Source organism: Apteryx rowi, unplaced genomic scaffold (genome assembly GCF_003343035.1).
Source record: "Apteryx rowi isolate R43461 unplaced genomic scaffold, aptRow1 scaffold_53, whole genome shotgun sequence".
Classification (NCBI taxonomy): domain Eukaryota; kingdom Metazoa; phylum Chordata; class Aves; order Apterygiformes; family Apterygidae; genus Apteryx; species Apteryx rowi.
Genome location: NW_020450794.1, coordinates 2,221,704 through 2,246,549, shown reverse-complemented (window position 1 = coordinate 2,246,549; position 24,846 = coordinate 2,221,704). Strand labels below are relative to the sequence as shown.

Genomic DNA, 24,846 nt, shown 5'->3' with positions numbered 1-24,846 from the left:
AATTCTTTCTTTAGGAAACAAAACACTAATACTATCCTATTATTATATATAGCGTATTTTAGGGGTAGTACTATAGAACAAATACAATTCCTACAACTGTATACTTCAGATGTAAATAATTTTCAATATGAGAAAATATTGTTTATATTAGAGTTGCAGGGAAATTTTGCAACCGACCACATCGGGCTCCTATTATGTCAGACCCCATATGAAACATATCAAATCTTTGTGAAACATAAGGAACTACTTGGTTCATATCTTCAAAGATCATTGGCATTGGGTGCTTTGGGCCAAGATATCTAAAATGAGGGTTCAAAAAACTCTAAATGAGTTTTCAAACCAAGAAATTTGTGAGGTACAGATGTTTCCTCAAGAGCATAAGGTTCAGTAGACGTGCTCAGTGACTTACCAAGTTTAAAGCGAAGTACTCCTAAGGGTCCTGTGTCAAATCTAACCAACAAAAGATCATGAATATCTGTGCCATTAGTGCTGGGAGATGCAACTTGAGGAGCAGCCCACTGTATCTGGATGAGGCTGCTAGACACGTCAAAGTGTTTACTGAATTGCAAAGTTGTCTCAGGTGAGTAATCTTCTGCCAAAAGCTGCATTTTAATTGGGGACAGTGCTGTGTCAAAAAGTTGCAGCTCTCCTTGAGAGCTGCCAACCAGGAATACTGCTCCACAAGGGTGGTAGCTTATTAAAGCAGGCAGTAGTTCTGCTTGGGCTAGCAGAGTCACTTTGTTGTAGGTTTCATACAGAATTATTGACGAATCTTCACAACCCAGGACTAGTTTGTCTTCTGTAACATTTCTGCAGCAGCTGATGGCCTTTGCTCTTAGGGGTATTCTGGTGACTGCCGCACACTGAATTTTGTTCCTAACACACTCGTAGACACAGCTGTCAGCCATGGGCTCTTTGTTTGCAGAGATGGAGTGCTCTACTGTGTGAACCTGATAAGGCTGATTAGTGCTAAAGCTAGCATCAAGTGGATCCCAGTCTGTGCGGACGAAACTCAAAACCTGAAAAAAATCCAGAGCGTTTTGGTAGTCACTTGTAACAGTTTATTCTTATGTTGATGATTCAGAAAATAGACTGCTGCAAATGCATTTTCTCACAGGTCACTTAGCTAAACCAAATACCTATTTTATAAATGGAGTTTTAAAATCTATTATTTAGGCTTTTAAAGGGCTACTTCAGTTTATTTAAAAAACCTGCAACGTACTTTGACCATATTTGTTTACTCAGAGTATACAGTAGGTTAGCAGAACAAAAGATAAAAGAGGAGATGGTCCTAACAGTCCTAGTGAGAGGAGATCTGAGCTGAAACCAAAGAACAGCTGATTATTCACAAGGGCGGGTGGGGGAGAAATAAGAAATTTCTGAAAAAAACCCCAGATGTTATACTGAGCATCAGGTGTAAAGCATTTTTGATCATTTGCTCTTGGTGATGGTAAAGAAAATATTATACTGTAGTAGTAGAAACAATGGCATGTTTAAAAAATGTGTACTGTAGATTGCTAGATGAATAAGTGGTAGATGCTTCTTGGTGCCATATAGCTTTAGATGCAGAATGAATGAATTTGTGATAGCAGAAAGGGAGGACCAGTTGGGGGTGCCTGAAAACCCCTTTTCTCACCTGCTCCATTCCCTCAGCAATGATTTAGGCTCTGCAGCTAGTCATTTACCCCCACAAAATGTGCAGTGGCTACTGTGCAGCGGTTTGATGTCAAGACTGCTTGAAATGTGTAACTTATTAGGGTGTTAAATTGCATAGCAAGGAAACCTGTAAAAGAGGTTATTGTGGACAAAGGACTACTGTGACCACAGAGCTCTGTAACCCCAAATAAAGACAAGGTGAAGTGTTATTATTTGTTCTGCAATTTTCCCTAGGAGTATGTACAGAGACCCAGGTAGCTGCCTTTCAAATATGTGAAACAGAAATCTTGCCCAAGCAAGTCTTCAAAGCTTCCATAACTTCTGTGAAATGAGCCTTGAGGCCCTCTGGGACTCAGATTTCTGTCTTCCTGTGGCAGGTTTCAATGCACTGCATTATTCCTCTATATATTTGATACAAAAACAGTGTTCCTCTCTGGACATCTCCTTACAGCTACATGAAAGTCATGAAGATCCACACAACTATAAAGCCTATAAAGCCTATGAGGGGTGAAAGACTAAGACTAACAGCGCTGTTTAATTGTGAATAGGGGCTGGCCCTGAAGGTTGAGGCAGTAGAGAAGAAAACACAGGAAACATACTGGAGTGATTGCTGTGGGAACTGGAGATAGACACAGAAAAATAAATGTTGTCATCTGATCGTTTGAGAGTCAGCAACCAAACTAATCCAATTAATAGTTTTGTTCTGCCTTGTAAGAGCAAAAGTGGGACAAAACTCTGCTGACTACAGTGAAATTAGAATAAAGTAAAACCTAGTCTTTTGGAAGGCCTAATTTAATCAGCCTTTAGATGAGAAGCTTCCTGGCTTCACACAGTTTTGTGAGCAGATCCTTGAAATGAAGTCTAGGGTAGAGCTGGTTGGTGCATATAATGCAATTCTAGACTAGGCAAAAGTTCCTGAGAGAGGGAGAGGAAGACTCTATTTGTGGCCTTTCAAAAGATAAGTTTTGACATAAAATTTAATTGAATTAGTCTTAAAGGAAACTTTTCTAGAGAATTCTGTTGATAATACATGGAATACTGGCTGAGAAAAAAGAAAGACATTTCTCCATAGATTGGAACAGATACGCTACTCCTCATGCATCAGTGGCCTCATTTGCCTCTTGGAGGAAAAGAATACCAAGCCTAGAGATCTCTTTGTTCTGGTTTCCAGCTTTGCTGAATACAACTGGTATTTGGCACTCTAAAGGTGAAAAAAAATGGATATTCTGTTTCATCTGAGAAGGGAGATTTGAGTTTCTCTGTCAGAAAAAGCTTTTATTAACAATTCTTCATGCCACTAACTGGAAAACTAAAGCAGAGAGACATACAACTACAGAAGCATGTTGATAAGTCTAAGATGATGCTTTTGAAAAATAAGAAGCCTAACAATCAAAGGATCTTTTTTCCAAGAAGATGACACTCCATTACTTGTCAATTCTTTATCTATCTGGTAAGTAGCTGTATGCTAGTAAATGTAGTATACCATAATGCTTTAACAGTCCATCTAAAGGAATCTACTGGGGTTCCTTCCCAGTGAGCAGTAGTTCTGACCTCTTTGGAACCCTAAAGGGGAACATTATAATAGCAATGTATCTTCCAATCAACAAAACCCAACATTTGCTTGGGGAACGGGCCAGCAAAAGCTGGAGGAGTTCCCTCAGAAGTGGGCAGGGCAGCTGTAGGAATTAGGGAGGAGGGGACAGGGCAGTGGAACTACAAAGACAGAGCCATAATATCGCAGGGCAAAGTGCATAGTCCCAGTCAAGGATAAGAGTTTTCCGAAAATCTAGGACCAAGCAGAATAACCTCTGATTTCAGAAAATTTCTGGAAGTAATTTGCATGAAGTAAAACCAATTATTTATTGAACCCCCCCCCCAAAAAAAAAACAACACTCCTTTTAGTTCTATTTTACAAAAATATCATAAGTGTATTTTTAAATGTTGTCCACATAATTTATGCATTAGGTGCATTAAAGCAGCAGTGATGCACCACTATTGCATTCATATCCTTTTCCCCCTTGCAGTAGTGGCCTGTGCCCTGCCTTAGTTAATCAGCAGAATGCATGAGGGATACTATACATGCCAATCTCAAATCCTAACTCAGAAATCACAGCATTCCAAGCAAAAGAATCTAATCTGTTAATCTTTGTACCGAGGGGGGCTGAATTATGCTAGTTACAATGCTGTTTTTTTCCTTCAGTTTGTTGTGTGAAAGAAATAATAGAACTAACTTGTACAAGCAGTATCACTCTCGTCAGTGCAAACCTTTGAACACTTAAAATTGAAGTATTTTGCACAGAGTACTGGGAAAGGATAAAGCCCACATATCGAACCAAATATGAGTTTTAAATAGTAGTTCTTAAGCAGAAAATTGGCTTACCAAGCAGAAAAAAAAGAAAACAAAAGAAACACAGAAACAAGCTTGCTGTGACTGAATTGTCTGTCTTTCAGATGAGAAAAATGTTTGATTTATTTTATGGATGTTAAGACACTGCTTGTTTCATTTCACACAGGGAGACTCCAAATAACAACAAACTTTAATTAGAAATGTTGAGTGGAAAGTGTAGTGCACACTGGAGTAAAATAGTTTTAAATACAGCACTGTGAAGGAGGAAGAAAAAATCCCTTATTTTTAAACACTTCTAAAATAAAAACTCAAGGTTTACTCCAGTTTTCTTATTTGCTGCATTGTATTTAGAGTCCCCCATGCAATCCTATTATTTACATCGTCAGCTAATATTTATTTTCTTTCAAAATTTATCGTTACAATCTTTATCCTGTATCCCTCATTGAACTTTTAAGCCAGTGTGACACCAAGGATTCTGCATTCTTTGCTTCACATCTCTGAGAGGTATTTCAGCTCTTCAGTCACATACAGTATGTGCTTTTCTGAGTACTGCAATAACTGTAGGAAAGCTCACTCATAAAAGGGCTCCTGTGCTTGCTTCACAAGTTTGAGGCACAATGTGGAAGCAATAATTATTAAATACCATCTCTTGGGAGAAAGGAAAATAATATTCTCTCTCAGGCAAATTATTTTTTCCACAGGAATGAAGTGTAATTTCAATGATTCATATTAGCACTAACTGCTGCAAAATAAACATGGTGAGACAAATGCAAAGTACCACAGTAACTCAGCACTGGCATCATCATCTCCTATTAATTTATGTTTGCAGAGTAAAGTTCATGTTCATTTTACCATGACTTTCCCTCAAAACATTTACTACAAGGATGATTTCACACCAGATCCTATTTATTCAGAGCAAATAGTTTGAAATGATTTCTGGAAGATTCCTCTTCTGTTTTCAAAATCAAAATACCAGCATTATCTCCACAGGGAAACAATTTAAATAACATCCTTGATCATTTGTGCTTTAACAAAGAAGAAGCTAAAAGAAAAAAAGATGGCATAAATACTTTGGAGTACGGCTGAGTTTACTGGAGGAAATCAACACACACAAGAAAGCCGACAAAGACTCAACAGACCAATACTCCGGCAGCAACATGCGTGCAGGCACACAACATACATTCACGCAGTGATGTTGTATAGAGAAGCTCTTTTGTTTCTTTGTCAGGGGAGGATTCCTCACCAAATCCCATAGCCTTTAACTTAGTAAACACTGATCTCAGAAAAGAAATTAAAAGAATAATACCAGTCAAGATTCTAAAACTGTAAATTGATATTAGAATTAATTTGGGAGTTTACCTTAAGCTGAATTCTTCTGTGATATTTTTTATCATGTAACTAAACAGAGCAGGCAGTGACACAGTAAACTTACACCTGAAAAATAACTTCTTCTCTAAAATAATCACAGAAATACTACTTAGTCATTTAAATTTTATTTTAAGCTTTTCCTCACAGAATATGCCAAGAAAAAAGTTGTTTCTGTTTTTAAAGGAATAATGTCTACCGTTAGCCTTAATGGTAGTAAATGTTAAAACATAAAGCCACATAGCACAATTCAAATCACATTTCTAGTGTATTTAAAATGTAAAATGTATTTCCTCCATTAAGTTGAAATGCTGTTTGGGTACACAATACCCCAAACACTGTATGTGCCACATGAATCATCTCAATGCATAATGTGTAGTGGCAGGATATCATCATGATCAGGGGCTGGGTTGTCTTGTTGCAGGGCTGCTCCTGCCCTCATCCTAATAAGCACTTTTTTGGTGGGCAGCAAATAATCACTCAGAAAATTCTTCCAGGGAGGAAGTAGTATCATGTAAGCGCACCGTTTATATTTGCTCTGCCACAATAATAAGTGTCAGTAGCTGGCAAATCTTTCTGCGGTTTTGGTAGGTCAGCCCAAATGTGCTGTAGAATGGCTGTGGGTAGCACTCATTCACTTCCTCAGGCTTGGTTTACTGTTTCATAAACCCAATACACCAAACAGTTCTTTACGGGCTTGACATTCAGCACTTTCTGCTTTCTGTCTCAATTCTAGATAATAATTTTGTCTAACCCAAGTAATACTATTACTTTCAAATAAAATGTCGGTAAATGACAAGACAAAGCACTTTAGAACGTGGCATTATTTTATTACACTTCTCTTAGATAAACTCTCCAAACTGAATCATTCCTTGCTTCTTATCCTTCTACTACTGGCAATAATTATTTACTGGGAGAAAACTCTTACTACATTATTGGTCAAATAAGATAAACACAGGTTTACTTCCATGCATAAAAATGGGATGTCATGTTTCTATTCCAGGTATATACCTGAAGAGCATTACACAGTGGTAAAGAAGTAAAGGCAAAGAGATGCAAATAGGCATGTTTATAGAAAAGCTATTTTTTTGTGGTATCTGATCTAGAGAGTAACTGTTTAGAAACCATCTAGAAATGCCATTTATATTTTTGCTCATGTTTAAGCTGTGACATGACCCTCAGAAGTTGAAGTGTATGCTCCCGGCCGCTGGAGGGGAAAGATGTACTTAACTGCATATTGGGTATTGACACTAATTCTACAGCTGCCGGGTTATGACATCCTCCTTCCTTGAAGGGGTACACAACAACAACCCATAAGGGGTACTAGAGAAATCAAGGGAAAAAAACCCAAACAGGACTGTAGACTACACGTCATGGGTACTTGGGGAAGTGTATAGGCAGAGTATCTTGAATCTCATGCAGCAGCCCACTGAGCACCCAAGAGATAAGTGCATGGAACAGGCTAACTTACAACTAGCAAAAAATGTTTATCTACACATCACTAAGTTCACCATAGCACTGGCATAGTGCTTGGTGTTTCATTGACAAATACAGGAAAAGAAATTTCATGTGAAGAGCTTACAATTAAAACAGACAAGCGCACAAAAGGGAACAGAAAAGGGAAAGCAACTGAACAGTTAAATTTTGCAGTTCTGCTTTTAAAAATAATTTCCTTATATTTATATTACAATATGGGCTAAATTAAAAGGATTATGAGTTTACGCCTAAAGGCACAGTGAATGCTTATTATCGTTATTGTGTTAAGTACCAGTGATGTGCTTGGGACTATACTAGACAGCCCCAGCCCTGAGCAATTTAGAGTCTAAACCAGAAAAGGATAAAACAAGGTGCACTGAAAGATGCAGAGCAAGGCTGTAATTTAGAAATCTCCCTATAATATATAAAATGAAATGGAGAAATCTTAAACTGACAGGGTAGTTTCTGTGCATTTCATAAAATAAATGTGTCTCTAAAAGACCTCTCAGAAAAGAGATACTGGAAGCTGGTATGTCAGCATTAGGGAGCTATTAGGGAGCATCCTGGAAGAACAGAGATGTGAGAAGGAAACAAAAGGCATGGGAATGTCACTGTCAGAACCAGGACATATGGAAAGTCATGGTAAGAAATAAGATCTGAGATGCTGGTAGGATGAAGTTTTGTAATATGAAAATGGCACAGGAGACTAGGTGGCAAAAACTTATAAAGAATAGAACAGAACACACTTTATAGCTACTGAGGTAGAAAGAGTCATATTTTATATCTGATTGGGCATAACTGCAGGAGGAATTGAGAACTGCAGGTGAGTATCAGGCAGAGGAGAGAGATGAGTCAAATGTGACCACAAGTGGAGAGAGGTCAGTTGAAAAGTAAAGAAGGGAGAAGTGGAGGTAATTTGCACTTAAAGTCTATAGTGATTAATGACTGAAATATGAAAGAAAAGCTGCCTCAACTACCTTTTCTCTTTTGCTTTCAATATATAGAAAATCTCAAGGGAAAAATCCTCAGTTAAATTAATATTAGTTTTCAAAGTAATAATTCCAAGACATTAAAACATTTACATCTTCCCAAATTAATGAGAACAGAATGTTGTTTATAAGAGTAGCTTATTCTAAAGTGTTACTTAGGGTTTTTCCCTACAAGGAAATAGTTTGTAATAGCTATTGCAAAACAGCTATTCCACAGCTGATCCTCAAGTTTATGCTCTTCTCCCACAGTCAGTGCCTTTTTAGTCTGTATTAGAAGTGGCTCAAGCTAAACTGAAAATAAAACTCTTAACACAGGAGCATCTATATGAGATGTTAGTCCAGAACAGCTTTTACACTTTAAATTCAGCTCGGTTCAGTTCAGTTCAGTTCAGAACATGTCCTGATAATTTCATTTTAAAGTTTTCACCTGAGAAACTGGATTCAAATATTCTTAAATAGATGAAATGAAAATGAAATAGACAAAATGGAAATTACCTGCCTAAAAAAGTAAGCTAAGCAAGTGTCAGGAAGAGGGTCAGCTTGTAGCTTACATTCCCACCTGTAGAAGGGGAATTTTGACTTTTAAGACAAAAAATGGTTCCTGATTTGACCAATACTCCTCACAACAATTTAAGCAGCATCTGGATGTAGCTAAAACTTTATAATTGTAATAAAACAGTACATATATTTAAAATAGATTTTAAAATGTTTATCAGATAACATTGCAGACAATGTGAAATAATTGCATTGGAGAAGCATGCAACTTCTACAGCTTCTAACCCAGGTTAAAAAGTTTTCTAGTGGTACTCCTCTCACACTGTTTTTTTTCGGTTGCAGCAGCGCCAAAACAATTCTGCTATAGAGACCTAATTTCTTTGCTACATTTCTCAGATTGCCAATTTCCATGTGAAAAATACTAAACATGCTAAATAAGGTGTTTTTTCATGAAATAACAAACTTTAATCTTTAAAATTAGGATGACTGATCTTCCTTTCTTAAGTAAGTTTTTAATGTAGCTGTTATTTTTATCTACCTGAATATGCATTTAAGTTGAATATTTATTTCATTAGCAAATCTGAAAAATCATGTAACAAGAGAGTTCAGAACTTTACCTCCAGCTTGCCACGTGCACAGCCTAATAGCAATAAGTTGGCTCTGTCCCTCTCACAGGAAATAGGAGACCAAGGCCATGCTCCATCATTAGTTGCTGACCACCAGCAAACAACCATATCTTGCATACAGTTTATTGCAAGGTGACGTTTCATCCTTCTACCTTCTGGTCCAGGTATATCAATATAAGAAATCTGATGGAGGAAAAAATGCAGGAAATATTTAAGGTGATAAAATAACACAGTAGGTGCAATTGGGAGCATTTGCTTTGGATGTGTGAAAGAGAATGTATATATACACAGAGGGCTATGTACATATATCTTCATATAGGCTGTTTGTAAATGTACAAAATATCTCCTCAGACAGAAAGAGACATGCCCACACTTTTATCTGTGGGGAGGGGATTGGGAAGGAAAGGAATGTGAGTTAAGAAGGAATTTACTGCAATGACTCCAATCAATACCAAAATGTACAGTCATGGTTGCTTGACAGCATCGACCTACACATAGGATTTAAGCCTACCCATATTAAATGACAAGTTCTGTGAAGCTGACCAGGGAGCTAAGGCTAGTGTTTAAGACATAATCAAATATTAAATATATTCTACAGTGTCTGAGTGAACATATAGCTTTCTTTTCACTGCCTAAATTAAAGAATCCAGATACAAACATCCACTTTGCGAGAGAATATATACTTTTCTGCATAATGTGGATGAGCTACAGCATCATGCGTAAAGTTTATGCAGCTCTTGAGAATTGTGCCTCTTTCTCAGGAAGGATTTGTGGAATTTATTATTCAAACTCTGTTATTTTGGAGCATGGTTATTTGAAAACATGAGCAGTGCACCATCTGGGTGACACATGCCAAGGAAATATAGATTGCACCGCATTTCTGCTTAAGGAATTAATGGAAGGTTGATAGCTAGGGGAAAAAAAACTATCTTGCCATTGCTGGTCAGCAATAATCGAACCACTTTCTGGGGATTAAGCGCATGGCTAAGCCTACTGGACCAGACACTAGCAAAGGGCAGGGGGTCTTCTTATCAGAGAAATGCTTCTGGAGCCAGTCTCACTACATGACAGATTGCTTTCATATTCCTGTCTGCAAGGCAACAAAGGATGGCAGTAATGCGATAATGCCAGAGTGCAATGGGTGTTAAGAACCCGTTGCATTTATGTATTGTATTTAGTAAATAATCAGGCTCATCCAAATTGTGATCTCACCACTCAACCAAGGCCATTAAAATCAAGGTTAATGCTTTAATAATCCTTTGCTGTTTTTTATATGGTCAAAAAGAACCCTTTTCTATTTGCATGGTCATAATATTATTGACCTCTTCATCCCCTGAATACACATCAAAAGGAACTGAAATCAAAGTAATTACCAATGTTGTTCTCTCATGGTAAACATTTAACTCCTTGTACTATCTACTCCTTCAATAAATTGAAAAGGATTAAAAAACCACAGATGGGAAAAACTTGTAAAAGGTCAATATTTTCAGAATATCCTGTGTTTTATTTGTCAAAATTCTATTTAAAAGTAGAAAGATAAAACAGAAAGTGAAGTTTAACAGGTAACTGCAACTTGAATTAAAACTGCACATAAATAGTTGATTTGGTGGCAACACACTTATTAGGATGGAAAAACACAAATACTGTCACAGATATTACTTAGTGCTGTATTGCAGTGTTAACTGGTCATACCAATTTAACACTTAACAACAGCCATGAATCTTTTGCAAACCTGGATGTCTTGCATTAGACATGGCACTGTCAAACATGGACTAGTGCCACTGAGAAAAGACAAATGATAATTTTGTTTTGTTGATCTCCAAGATTGTAGTGATTCATACAATGTTTGGCTTTCTTTATTCAAAGTGTATATAAAATCCAAGGTGCTATCACTTAGAAAAGAAGAGGATAGAGAAAGTAATTGTTTCATTTAGATATGTATTGTGTAAATATTAGCTTTAGGCTAGATATCAAACACTTGTACTAATTAATTCATCAGAAAATTAGAATACATGCCAAATGTGAAAGGAAAAAGAAAAGATTCCTCAAGTTGTTAAGTATACTATAAAATAAATAAATAATAATCAATAAACCAACCAATTTCTTTTACCTCTAAGCATTGAAACTAACTGTGAGGACAAAAGTATGGTAGACCTGTTCTTATTACTACTAGCACTCTGGCAGTCCAGTACAGCCTTGAGTTCCTGGCCAGTGCTACCCACCTTTATGCTGAGCAATGAACAATGTGTAGTTGCTTTTGCCTATGTACCAAAAAGATTACATTCTAAATATGATAGAAATTTAATTATATCATTACATATGATTGTAAGCAAGCATTTTCCTCATTTCAGAAACACGAACTGAAACCCAGATACTGAGTACATTTCCCAAGGCTACACTGAAAGTCAGAGGCAGAGATGAAGGCTACACTCAAATTTCCTGTATCTTAGTTCCGTATCTTAGTCCCGTGGTACTTCTATACCAGTGCAAGCTTCCTTTTAAATGCATTTTCTCTCTCTTGAAAAAAAAATCAACATTAAGGAAGTGCTTTTTCTAAGCATATATTATTACAACTTTGCACATTTCCAGTTGAAGAACATCTTTGATTCTTTTATTGCTATTGATAGCAACACTACTGTTTGACTGTGTCTCTGATCTTTTAGTGTTTGCAAGTTTGACCAAGAGCAGTCATGAATAACTCTGCTTCAATACAGACAGCTGACATAATATTATTGCAGCAGTGAATAATACTTTCTGTTGGCTCACACTGGTGCAATTTTGAAGATAATAAAAATTATTTTTAGCTGCCTAACTAGCAAGCCTCACATAAAGGAACATTCAATTAAAAAATGCAAATGCCTTTTTTGGCTGGCAAAAACATAATCCATAGTGATTCCTACTGATTTCAAGAGAAAGCAAAGTTAACATTGCACATGGATGTGTTCTAGAAGCTCGGCTGTGTCAGCAAAGAACTGAACATAACAACCCTATTAAGGCACATAGGAGTTATTTCTGGTTTCCTAGGACAGAGAGAGGTTTCTATGGATTAGAATTTCCTTCTTTCCCAAGAAAAAATGCCACAACCATTAGGTCCAAAATGTGCTCAGCAATACCCAGAATGAAAATATATTCTCTAAACATAAATGAAGGAACTATGGCCCTTATAATTAAATGATGAAGGCAGGCTTCAGCTCACCACAGTTTCTTAGTTAAAGTTTAGAGCTAATAAAAAAAAACCAAACCCACCAACCTTGCTTCTAAAGCATAACCTTAGCAAACACCATAGGCCAGGCACACGTGAACATCATTTTAAAGTAAACTACGTATCAGCTCAGTTCCTGGTGAACAGTGAACTGTCTCAAATCCACGTTATAGAGGTTGGATCAGTCTCGCAAACACAAGTCATTGCTGAAAAGAGGCCCTGAACTGAAACAGCCTGGAAATGTATTAGATATTCATCCTAGCAGAAAGTATTTCTACCAAACAAGTTAAAATGTAATATAGCAAAACTTAAATTAAACACATCCTTAAAGAGCTTGCCTTGAAAAATGCAAACTCCCTTATGTGAGGAAGCGAATTACTGAGGGGTTGTCAGGGGGAAAATATTTGCTAGGACAAGATTGCTTTCCTCAACATTTATCCAGTTTGAAATAAATAGAAACTCTCTTGCTCACTGTATCTTTCTACCTGCCTTGGGTAAAGGCTTGTCTCTTCATTCTTGCAGTGAACTGGATGCAGCCCTTTTCCTACTCTACCTGTTCAAAAAGTTAATTGCCATTGGCTCATTATTTTTTTTACTGTCACAGTGCCAAGCGTTCCCAGCTAAGGTCAGAGCTGTACTGTCCTGAAGCCAAAGGGTTTACCATCCACATAGGTTTTGTCTACACAGCCCAACCCAGCCAGGATGCAGGGTAATTTGACTTGAGTTGAGCTGGGTTTCTACAGACATCCAAACCATTTTAAAGTTAGCTCAGCTATTTCTAGACAAGCTTACAGTTACTGCTGTGACTGTGGTATAGGCACACCCATATTTAAAGGCTGGAAAAGGGAGTATTCTAATCTTCACTATATAAGAAAGGAATTGAGATACAGAGGCGGCAAGTCACTTGCCTAAGGTCACATATATAGTTTGTCAGTGGTGAGAAACTGAGCTTCTGTATCTTGAGTCCTAGCTCTGTGCCTTAATACAAAACCAGCTCTCCCAACAATAAGATTACTGTAACTAGAGGGAAAATTAAGATTTCTGCAAAGAATTACAACAGCCTTGGAGCTCAGACAGATGACCGAATTATCATAGCTTCATGAGTTAGTTAGTGTATATCAGCTGAGCCATAGTAATTGACTATGCGTGCACCTTTAGCCCACAGCAAACAAGAGGTAAAACACATTAGCTTAAATCTTTTACTCTGAGGCTTACCATCACAGATTTTACTTCATGTTGGTTAGACACTGAGAATGTGCAAAGGATCAGTTACTGCTGCTCAACTGGTAATCTGTTAAGCAGGGGTAACTCAACTATGTGTCTGAGCCCTTAACCTAAATAAAGTAGAAAATTCGATCCCTCTTGGCACAGTATTTTTAACTCATTAACTCAGAATTCCAAGAAAAATTTTCTGACTTTTCAATAATAGCCATTTTTAGAATTTGAGGTGTTCTGATCAGGTACACCAAGGTTTGCAATTTATACTGCTATACGATCTCAGTGAGTGCTAGTGATTCATAATGTAAAGTTATCGTAGTATTTATAGTCAGCATTGACAGCTATACCTTAAAATCCAAACAAGAGAGTTTTTCCAGTCTTTTGTTTACATCAGGAGAACCCATCTTCTTTGTAAATTGAATAAAGCAGAGTTGGTTATGGTCCCCAAATGACAAGATGATGAAACTATCTGTAAGAACAGCTGAAAAAACAAAAAAAAATTGTCACCACTGTAATACCTGTTTCTGCTAACAAAACAAATTACTGAACCCTCCACTGAGACATAGCAAAAAGCAATTTTTTCTTAAATATTACACTAAGGCTCTGTAATCTCCTAAAAGGCATCAATGTGTCATCCTGCCAGGACCTTCTTGGAAATGAGAAATAAAGCTTAAGGAGTACTCAGATTACACAAACCTGAACAAATTATGTCAGACCAAGTTACCACTACATTCAAATATATGTTTTGTTTCCTTCCATTTCCATTTTCTTTCTTTTTCTTTTTTCTTTTTGCCTACAGTAACATCCACCAGTATTTTGCAAATGCACCTAATGCAACACTGTCTGTGATGAGACTGATACATGCAAATTAGTACTTGAGGTATATTTGGTATTTTGACATCGGTAGTAAGTGATGTAGCAGCAGTAAGATTCCAGATGCTACTGCAGACACTGTTACATACAGGATTGTACTTTAGATGGGCTATTAACTTGTTGAAAACTTCGTATGTGGTACCTGAACAATACAGATAATCAAGATGGGAGAGACTCCCTTGAAGTCTGGAAAAGTGCTTTGGAATCTCCATTGTTATCATAGAAGGGTGACAGACTGAAATAGTTCAACATAAAACAGAACAACTGATTTGACAACGAAAATGAATTAGACAATACTATCTAGGTCTTTTTTCCCAAGCATTATCCTATTAGTCAAGCAGTGCATACCTTTAAGCAGATTTCTGAGAATAAAGTGAGTCATCATGGTAACTAGTACCGGATTGCTGAAGAACAGTTAATGAGAATCAGGTCTAAGATAAAGCTAGCAAGCTGCTTTCAGGAAGTAAACGCAGAAACCTCTGCTAAAAGGAAACTACCAAGTAAATTGGGATTTGATTTAAAAACAAGCAAACAAAATCCCACGGAACAAGCCTCAAAAAACTGTAAAATTGTATTTGCGACTAATAGCCTCGATTCTTAAATATGTTTTTAATATCCACAAGTGATTTATGTAGACAGTTTAGTCTTATACTCAACATAAGCAGTGAAAACTGACTACTCGGCTTTGCTTTGATTTAGTCTGGTTTACAACCAGTCTGTTTTCCAGTAGTCAGGTACTGGCACAGCTCTGAAATATCTGGTATGCAAATGCTAAAGGGCAAAATTTAAAGCTAAATAGTTGCCTTTGAAATGTAAGGTTAATACTAACTTTTCAAAAAAAACAGAAATGGTGATAAAGTATCTGCTACTGTGAGTTAGAAGCTATAATTCAGATCCTAAACATGCATGAAAATTCAAAGCCAGCACATATGGTGGTATCCTCACATGTACATTTAAAACATTTTGATATTATTATGGACAGTTTACATTAAAGATGACTTACAGCACACCTCAGGTGCTTCAGAAATTTGTTTTGGCTGCAGGAAAGAAGGCAGGAGTCAAAGATGCCTGGACAAGTGTGCATGAGACTAGAAGTCTTTGATTTTTACTATCTGAGGTTGGCTGGGGAAGGAAAGCAGGCCTGGGAGGGCGATTTGCCTTGTTCAGACTGTCCCAGCTGTGCGGCCAGGCAGCCTCAGCTAGGAGAGGCTGGAGTATGATGGGACTGCCGGTGGGAAAAGATTGCACGTAGATGAGAAATATGGGGTGAAAGATGAGAAATTATCAAAGGGCAATGCACAATTGTTATTGCTTGAATTACCTACATATATTTATTGACATCATTACCATAAATAGGGGAAGGTTTTGTTGTGGGTGATTATTTTTTTTCAACTGAAGAACAAACCTCGGAAATTCTGATGCCAAATACATCTCCATGACTGCAGCTATGGGCATAGATGTACCATTATGCAGAGAGGTCTCCTAAAGAGGACCCATATACTACAGTGTCAGATTACCCTAAAAGGGGGGGGCAATGGAGTTAATATCCTGTAGATGCTACCACAAGACCTCAGTGTCACAAAATAATTTAGAAAAATCACAAATAATGTTTTCTTTTAGGAAGGCAATTTTTCTATCTATTGATATCCCATTTCTAATTAAACTTATTTTTTAATTTTACCTAGATAATAATAAAAATTTAGCAGACAATATTAGAGGTGTGAAGATTATAAAAGTCATCTTAGTTCTGTATTTTGTGCATACAATCTGAACTTTATTATTCCACATATTAAGAGGGCATGTCACTTTGAGTTATAATTACAATTGTAATAACTCATATGTATTTGCTGCAGATTGTTATCCTTATCCATTTCTACATACATGTAATTGTTAAAAAAGAACTATTATTTTTAGATGGATGACATATATAATAAAACAATGACTAGTTACTTTAACGATTTTGTTAAGATATATATACTAATTTACTTTTAGACCACACCAGATCTTTCATCTGGTACAATGTGGAAGAAGAGGAACTTAAATATGAAGCTATTGAGATGACCCACATATGGCAGCAGATATCTGTACTTCTTGTTAAATATTTAGACCTCAGTCCTGCATCATATATTTGGATATCAGTTTCCATGCAGATCCCTCCTGATTTTGATAGAAGTCTGCTTGGGCATATCATTTTAGCATATCAGGGACTCTGTAGAGTATTGTGTATTATCATGTATACAAATATAACAGACATGAATTAAAAGCTGCATAAACTGATCTAGAATCAGCAAAAGACCACACATCACTTTTTGATTTCCCTGGTAATCTCAGAAATAGTCATGACTGGACTTTTTCTGTGCCCAGTTAAACTGACTGAATGCAGATTGCAATTCATAGATTCCTTTTGGCAAACTTTAATTCAACATAATTGCATGTCTTTCCAAATCTAGATCAGAAGTGGGGTTGCGATGATAAAGTCAATTCATTCTAGGAGTTCTCACACATGGTTAGTTCAGTATAAAAATTTCTATTTTGAACCCTATTTGTGTGAGTGATAAAAGTATCTATCTTCTGTTGTTGTTCGTAAAAAGAATATATTGTAATGACAGATATTTCTGGATTTTGTTTTTACTGAACAGAAACAGTCTTGTTTTCTCTTTGGACACAGACATTATCAAACATGGGTGTTTAAGAAATTCTTGAATAAGTGAAAATAAGGACAAACCATTATATAACCTGAACTACAGGAGTCTGAGTGGTATAACTGTAGGAAAACATATTTGTTGGAATTTATTTTTTAAATAAGCTTGATTAGATAGCGATATGTATTTTAATAAATAATTTATATTTATATAAAATATTAAAGCAATGTATACATAGATATGTATAATATAATTTTATATTTATTATTTATGTAAAGAAAAAGTTTAAAAGACAGAGTATTCTAAATAAGCTCTACAAACAACCTCAATTTGGGTATAACTTTAGTGTCCATACTTTCCTACTTTTTGTCATCTGAAAGTATGGAATACTCCCTCTGGAAATGGAGGAAAGAAAAATCTGAGATGCAGTTAATAGTCTAGTAAGTTGGGTTAAGAGTGAAAAAAAGAGTCAAGAGGTTAACTGTGTTCTACACTTGCTGTGTAATCAGTTGATATAAAAATGAGGTTAGGGTTAGATTTTTGAATACTAAGGATTCTACTAACATAGTAATGTTATTTTTCAAGACTTAATTACAATATACAGATAGGAAAAGAATCAGATGGACACAGTATTGCACCTTTCTTAAATAACAAGGACAATATTCAATAGATGCCTGGGGAACGGAAGAAAATAAATTATTAAAGATCAAAGCTAAATCTAGCATATATTCACATTAAAAAGGTGTAACTTGGATCTATATTTTTGGGGAATTTGGCATACAATTCACATGTAGTCTGGGTCACATGAAAATTCCATATTCTTGATCATGCAGATGCCAGGATATTAACATCTGGATGATTTCTCAGTGGAGCTTTGTAGAGAGACAGTGTAAAAGCTATGTTCATATTATAAAACTGTTGAAAACAGGCACATTTTATATGAATTTGTTTCTGCAATAAGCAAAAACCTCATTTTTTAGCAGTCACTAGTTAATCATGGTTGTGAGATGCTGGAAATCCAGAAACTAAACCGGAACACCTCCACATAGATAAAGTTATCCAACTTTTTTTAATAAGTAAACATTTTTATAATAAATATTCCTTGTAATTAACCAGTTTGCTAATGTTTGTTTCTGACCCATTTTCCCATTTATGATATAAACATGACAAGTTCAAATGGCATGTTCACAGTGATTAAAATGTGTAAGAAACTGAATTTTAGAAATCCATTCATTATTTGACAAGTCTGAAAACTTTGATGTTAAATATTAAAGTGTTCTTAGTCCTGAGGGTTGTAACTATGGCATTACATGCAATTACTTGTTGTGTTTGCAAGTCCCCAGTGGCAATAATTAGTCTACCTGTTGACATACTGTTTCTCTACTCTATTGTTAATGTAGGCAATTGATTTGCACGTGGGTGTAATTACCATCGCTGATGGTGTCGGAGATGAGCTTCCCCACCAGGGTCCTGTCAATCACCACTTTCTCCAGCTGTGGCCCAGAAAGGCTTAGGGACACCAATACACCTGAATGAAAGAGGAGCTAAATCCAAATAGTGAGAAAACAAGACATCAAGAATCAATAATAAAGTGAAACGTTCCAAGGTACATATTTATTGATGTCTGTTATGTAGTAATCTAATTTTCAAACTTACAAAGGATACTTTTATCTTAGATGTGAAGGTGTCTTATAACAACTTTAAAAGCTTTTTCAGTGAAAAATATAAGTGTAATATAACACTGAATTATGTGGGTACAAGAATTAAAATGGTGAACACTTGAAGATGATGGGTGCTAAGTTCCCAAATGTTGCATAAAATTTACTGAATTAGTATGGTAAAAACTGATTGAAAGTCTGTCCTGAATGAGCAAAGGATGATGCTGATCACTCTTAATTATCAAAATAATAACTGTTTACATTTTTTCACTATAACCTCTTGTGTCTCAAAAAAGAAAAAAAAAAACCATCACTCAGCTAAGGCAACACTCTGATGTTTAAGTATTTCTGTACATAAACACTGGGCCAAAATTCAAATACTTCTACTAACATGGGGTGCACTGCAGTTTTTTGTCTATTGAACTTGAGAGGCTTTGAAAGAAACTGAATTTGAGAGTGATCTACAGACCTTTAGAATACCATATTTTCTGGTGCATTTATTGTGCCTGTCATTCACAGACCTGATTTTTCTATATGACATAATAACTGTATAGGTTGCATGAAAAAATAGGTACAGTTTTATATTTAAAAAACCCTTATATTATTTTCACAAATTAAAAACAGCAGCTTTTTATATCACAGTTATTTTTGATCATTCATATATTGTTTAACTTAAGTAATGGTGCCCATTCTACTACAGAGATAGCTGTGGGCTCCTAATAAGTTCACATACTCCTTGGCATAAGGTCATAGATGTCTCTCTTGGAAAGAAGGAACTTACTTAAACTATTGGACAGTAAAGAGTCAGAGGTTCATTTCAGAGTTAACTGAATATCCTTGTCTAACTAATCTCAATTAAGTAATACATATAATTTTAAAGACTATGTCACAGTACTTATCAGCTCCTTCTGATGCCATATCTTGTATAAGAGCTAATGCTCAGTGGGAGGAGTCATGAAAAGCATTGCTTTTTGCATAATTAAATCATTAAAGTTAATAACATTCTGAATGCAACTATTACAGCAACGTAATTCAGTAAATGAAGAACAGGAAACTTCCCTCTCCATTGTGAATTGACCTCACTTTGCCAAGTTACTCCAGCAGCAGGAGTATATAAAAAGCTTTATTAGAAAAATAAGGTTTTTTCTAATAACATGGTAAAAAAGACTGACAGGGTTTAAAAAAATTACTGACCATAAGATTGTCTAACTCATTGCCAAACTTAGGTTTCTACAGGAACCTCGATGTAAAAAACAGTGAAAAAAAAAATCACCACTGTGATTTTGATCTTCATATGCAGTACTGAAAACACATGTATTTAATTCATCTTTCACTTCCACCTCTGATCCTGCAAGCTGCTGGGCTAGATGACCTCACTGTATGAGTTAAAGAAGTTTCAGGACTGCTCTAATTCCTGCTACATGGTAGCAATTCTGAAGGACTCATTTTGGCAGCTACCTTCACTTCCCTCTAATCAGCAAAGAAAATCATTATTACTTTAGCAGAGGCTGTACCAGCCTTAAACTTGCTGAACAATCTTTTCTGCCAAAGGAGTCGTCAGTGGGAAGACCCCTGTAGAAACATACAGGGGACTCACCGAAAGCCAGAAATCTGGGGCTGCGGTTTTTATTTCTAACTAGAAGCAGATTTAAAAAAACCCCTCTGTACTTTTAAAAACCTGGATATAAGACAAATAGTTGCTCTTGTAGTAGAAGCTGGCATAAAAATTCCTATCTATTTTGCGTTACAGCTATGAGACAAACACGGTTGTAATATCCTTTTTAGTACAACACACTTGTACGTAGAATACCAGGCAAACTTTCCTGCAGTGAGATCTATTGGATTATATAATAATCTCCAAGGAAAGTGGCAGGAACATCTTTTTAGTAGCCTTTTAAAATGGATAGCCCAAGTACAAGAAAATATAATGTTGGGAGCAATCCTGAGTTGGCAGTAAGAGGCATCAGGTGAGACTCCCCCCGTCTTTTCCATGTCTTTTATAGGCATCAGAAGCAAGAGACAATTCCATACCTATGACTGTACTTCAGCTTTATGGCTACATTACAATTATTTTTTTCTTTGTTTTACATGTTTTTTTTTCAAAGTCAAGAGGACATAAAATGGCATATGACTGTGCTAAAATAATGGAAGTGCTGGGGATGGGAATGTAGCGATCTAATTGACGTTGGCTTTTGTTCTCAGCTCTGCTCCCATTAATTTAGCTATGCAAAATGTCAGTTAGTTAGTTATACATATTATGCTGTATTACTATAGTTCTATGCTCTCTGCAGCAAAGAACAGGACAAGAATATTTAAATAATTTAACTTTTTGCCTGACTAATATCTTTAAACAACATTTTTCCTATCTATCTTCTTGCCAATTCATAGCAGATAGTTTGAAAACAAATTCTAATGACATTTGAAATAGAAACCCAAACTACCAGTAACGCAAAATAAATTTGTTATAAACAGATGGTCTTCTCCCATCCTGCCAAACTCTACTCTTGCATTAGTTTGAAAATACATATATTCAGTATTTCACTATTCTCTGTCAAGACAGATGTCCTTTAAGGTTTTGTCCTAGTAAAAATGTTAGACACAGTTACACTCATACAGCTTTTATTACAATCTTTCAAAACTTCAATTTATCCTTATGTTGGAGTTAGATTAGATAAAATCACAATTTATTCCCAACTTGATAATATGAGTCCAGCAAGGTTTGACTACGGTTAGCTATAATTGTCCAAAGAATCCAATTGAAAAAGTGAGGGCTGAAACTCAGAAGTTAACAACCTACTTTGCAAGAACATACTTATCAAGCAAAATTACATAAATGCTCTAGAAAAAAACAGTTCTAAACTACTCAGTGAATATCAGCCTGCCACGGAAGAGTAAAACTCCCCAAATCTTTCAGTGTTATATACCACTGAGAGAGCTAGTGCAGTCACATAAATAAACTCTCCATATTGTGTCTTCCCCAACGCCCTGGCTTGGGAGCATGCTGTCTCTTCCCTCAGAAAATAGTACTGGAACAGTAGGATTTTTCCAGTGGGACTTTCCCAGTAGGATTTTTTTCCTTGCAGTGAGTGAGAAGAGCATCCTGGAGGTAAAAGAGCATTCCTGGGAGAAAAAGGCTAGCAGAATAACCTAAGTGAATCAGAAGTCTGTTTGTGGCATCTTGGTTTATTTGACAAAGTGGGGATATACACACCTCTCCAGGTAAAGCCAGGCAAAATGTGTTTTGATCCGAAGATAAACAATATATTTCTCAAAGGACTGCACTATGGAAGGAGGCCACACGCTTGCTGTTCTACTGACATTTAATATGTCCATCCAACATGCTGGGTAGAGACATGCTCTCAAACTTTTGGCTTGATAGCAACAAATAAATGTAAGGCTATGCTTACTTAACGCTTAGAAGTTTCAAGGTGTAAATTCTCTTTATACCTACATGTTAATTTCCTGGAAATGACATAAATCACACCTGGTACAGAGCGAGAATAGACATCTTTGTAAACTGCTCTAGCATATGATAATAAGACTTTTATATAAAATTATTAAGTATTAATGTGATGTAGCATACGTGCTTCATTTTATATGTATGAAACTAATCATTAAACTAATGTTCCATATTTTCAATATTACACAGAGTCCTCTCTCAATATAGCATGATACAATGACACAGCATGGGTAAAAATAGCATTATTTGCATGGCCTTTATTGTTTCTTACAATAATCTCTATCCCTTTTTTAAATTTTACAGTAAAGTTTGAGATATTTGTGCAAAGCTTAAACTTTAGTTTAACAGATTTTTGCTCTAATGTACTTGTTGTAGAGGGTAAGTATACCTGTGCTCCACAGGTTTAAGTCTTTCTTTGCCTCTAGAAAGTATCATCTAAATTAAACAAGTAAATCAGAGACCTCGCATACTATATGGTTATGTAAGGATAATATTTCTTCCACCCCTTTTAAAAATTCCTTTAGCTTAGGGGAGGTCTTTCAAAGGATCCTGCAGGGAAAGGTATTTTAGATGGAAAGAATGTATTGGAGGAAAGAAAGATGATTCACTGGAGTTCAAGACTGAGTCTATTCAAAGTGTAGATGGTGGCATGAGGGAAGGTACTAAGTTCAGAAGTTATATATATGTGAAGGAAATTGTTAGGTACAAAACCTTATGTGCTCCCCTTTCACATTCCTCAGATGAAGCCATAACAACTGCAGCTGGATTTCTATAATAAATGAATGTGATGTTACAGAAGAACACCATAATTTCAGTTATAGGAGAAATAGCAGCAGAGAGATCAAATTAAAAGGAAAAAAAACCCACATTATATAGAAGGCCTGGGCTTAAAACAATGCAACAAAGATAAGCAAAAGCATATTTTCAAAAATATTTCTTAATGTTTACCATGAAATACAAGCAGGTATTTAAATAAAACACAAACACATTATCTTTCATCAAAAATAATCTGTAAAATGGAAAATATTTATCTGCTTGAATTGAAACATCACTATTTCAATTCTTTACTCACTATGCAGCCTGTGCAAAGACTCTTACATGATAATAAGATGTGTTGTACATAAACTTGCATAGTTAAGCTTGTATTTTGGTGGATGGGAGCAGGCCAATGATAAGCATGAACAAATATAGACTAAATTGGAAAGGTTGCAAACTTGGCTTGAACACAGATACACAGCAATCCAACTCCAAAAACTACTGCTCCAGGGAATTGTCCATCATTACTAAGGAATAAAAGCAAATATACAAGGCATTACTTACAGAAGACACTAAGCCATCCCATCTAATAGAACTAATATCAAACTAGGGAAAGAAACTCACAATAATGACATACATCACGTATCCTTCAGACTGAAGTACTGCAATGTGAGAAATGGAAATCAGAAGAGACAGCTCTACAGCTTTAATAGTCTCAAAGTGTTCCTAAACAAAACATGAAGGTATGATTTCATACTTACTGGAAGAACAGGCTTAGTTTTTGTACTTGAACATAGTCTTGAGTAAAATGTTGGGCATCTGGTGACTTCACATGCTGGGAAGGGAGGGCCATTTAATCTCTGTGTTACTGGGGGGTTGAATGTGAAGGCTTTGGTAGAGGGGGTTACATACTTTGCATACTGAAATGGTTCTCTGAAGAGCAAGCAAGACGTCTGATGGAGCAGAGCATAGATTTAGCACTTAAGTACATATTCAAAACTTACGGACCTCAGTAGAACTTAAACAGGTACTTAAGTGGATTCCTTTATCCCCAGAAGCCTTAGCCCTTGACTCCTCACTCATGCAGCTTAGCTGCTTATCAGCCCTTCTACCTAAAAAGATACCTGCAGAGCAAAGCCAGGATTTGCCTCTATCTGATTAAAATTGGAAGAGAAGGAAAATATGCCTGTAAAAAATATTGCTGCAAACTGTTTTCCCTCACAGAGCCCAACTGACAAAGGAATATGCAAAAGGAGAAGAGAATTGCAAAGCATTTCTTGTTCAAGCAGGTTCCCAGGGTTTTTCCCCACCTCTTCATTCCAGATTGCTTTCTTAGCCACCCTACTGTAATTATTCTGTTGCATGCCTCATTACAGATGAAGTTATTGTTGTTACATGTTACTGTTACACAATAATCAATGCATTTGTACTTCTAGCTCCAAATCTTGAAAACCACGAAACACATTAATGGCTGTGATCAAAAGCAACCAAAAGAATTTAATGAGGGCAGTGTTCCTCTTAGTAACTGGTGATGGATACTAGCTTCTCATGTATTCAAGCCATAATGTCTTGATTTTGATATCAGATGTGCTAGTGTATGTCACCACATATCTTGCTAAATCAGTTTGCTTATGGGCATGGTAGCTGATAAAACAAGTCATGTCAGCATATACTGCTGTGTATCTCGATTCAGAATCCAGTCCTAAGTATGTCAATGATGGTAACATAAAAAGCATTCATATACATATGTAAATTGTAACACAAATCAAATTAAATCAAAGTAAGCAAGCAAAGAATATATAAATCTTTTTCATTAGCAGGTAACAGATATGATTCACGTCTACTGTTTGGCTTTATACAATAGAATAATTCAGTGCTGGCATGTGTTAATGTGCAAATACCTCATAATGCAAATGTAAAAGTAAAAAAAGTTGGAATCAAATGTTTCAGCTATATCGCATTTATTTTTACTACCTTATATTGTAAAACCAAACCTGAAACAATGCCATCATTTCATAGGATTGATTTCATGGTTGTGTGGCAAAACTTAAAAGCATTCCAAAGAATTAGAGGAGACCAGAGA

General features: G+C 36.1%; 1 protein-coding gene across 1 annotated transcript in view; it reads right to left on the bottom strand.

Moving 5' to 3' along the window:
• WDPCP (WD repeat containing planar cell polarity effector) overlaps positions 1 to 24,846 on the bottom strand; it is a 109,489-nt gene that overhangs the window by 29,859 nt on the left and 54,784 nt on the right. The window contains exons 8-11 of the mRNA XM_026080667.1: positions 18,319 to 18,433; positions 13,722 to 13,855; positions 8,946 to 9,137; positions 410 to 1,019 (exon numbers count right to left, since the gene is read on the bottom strand). Of these exons, the coding sequence (XP_025936452.1) occupies positions 410 to 1,019; positions 8,946 to 9,137; positions 13,722 to 13,855; positions 18,319 to 18,433 (1,051 nt within the window). The remainder of the gene's footprint in view (positions 1 to 409; positions 1,020 to 8,945; positions 9,138 to 13,721; positions 13,856 to 18,318; positions 18,434 to 24,846) is intronic.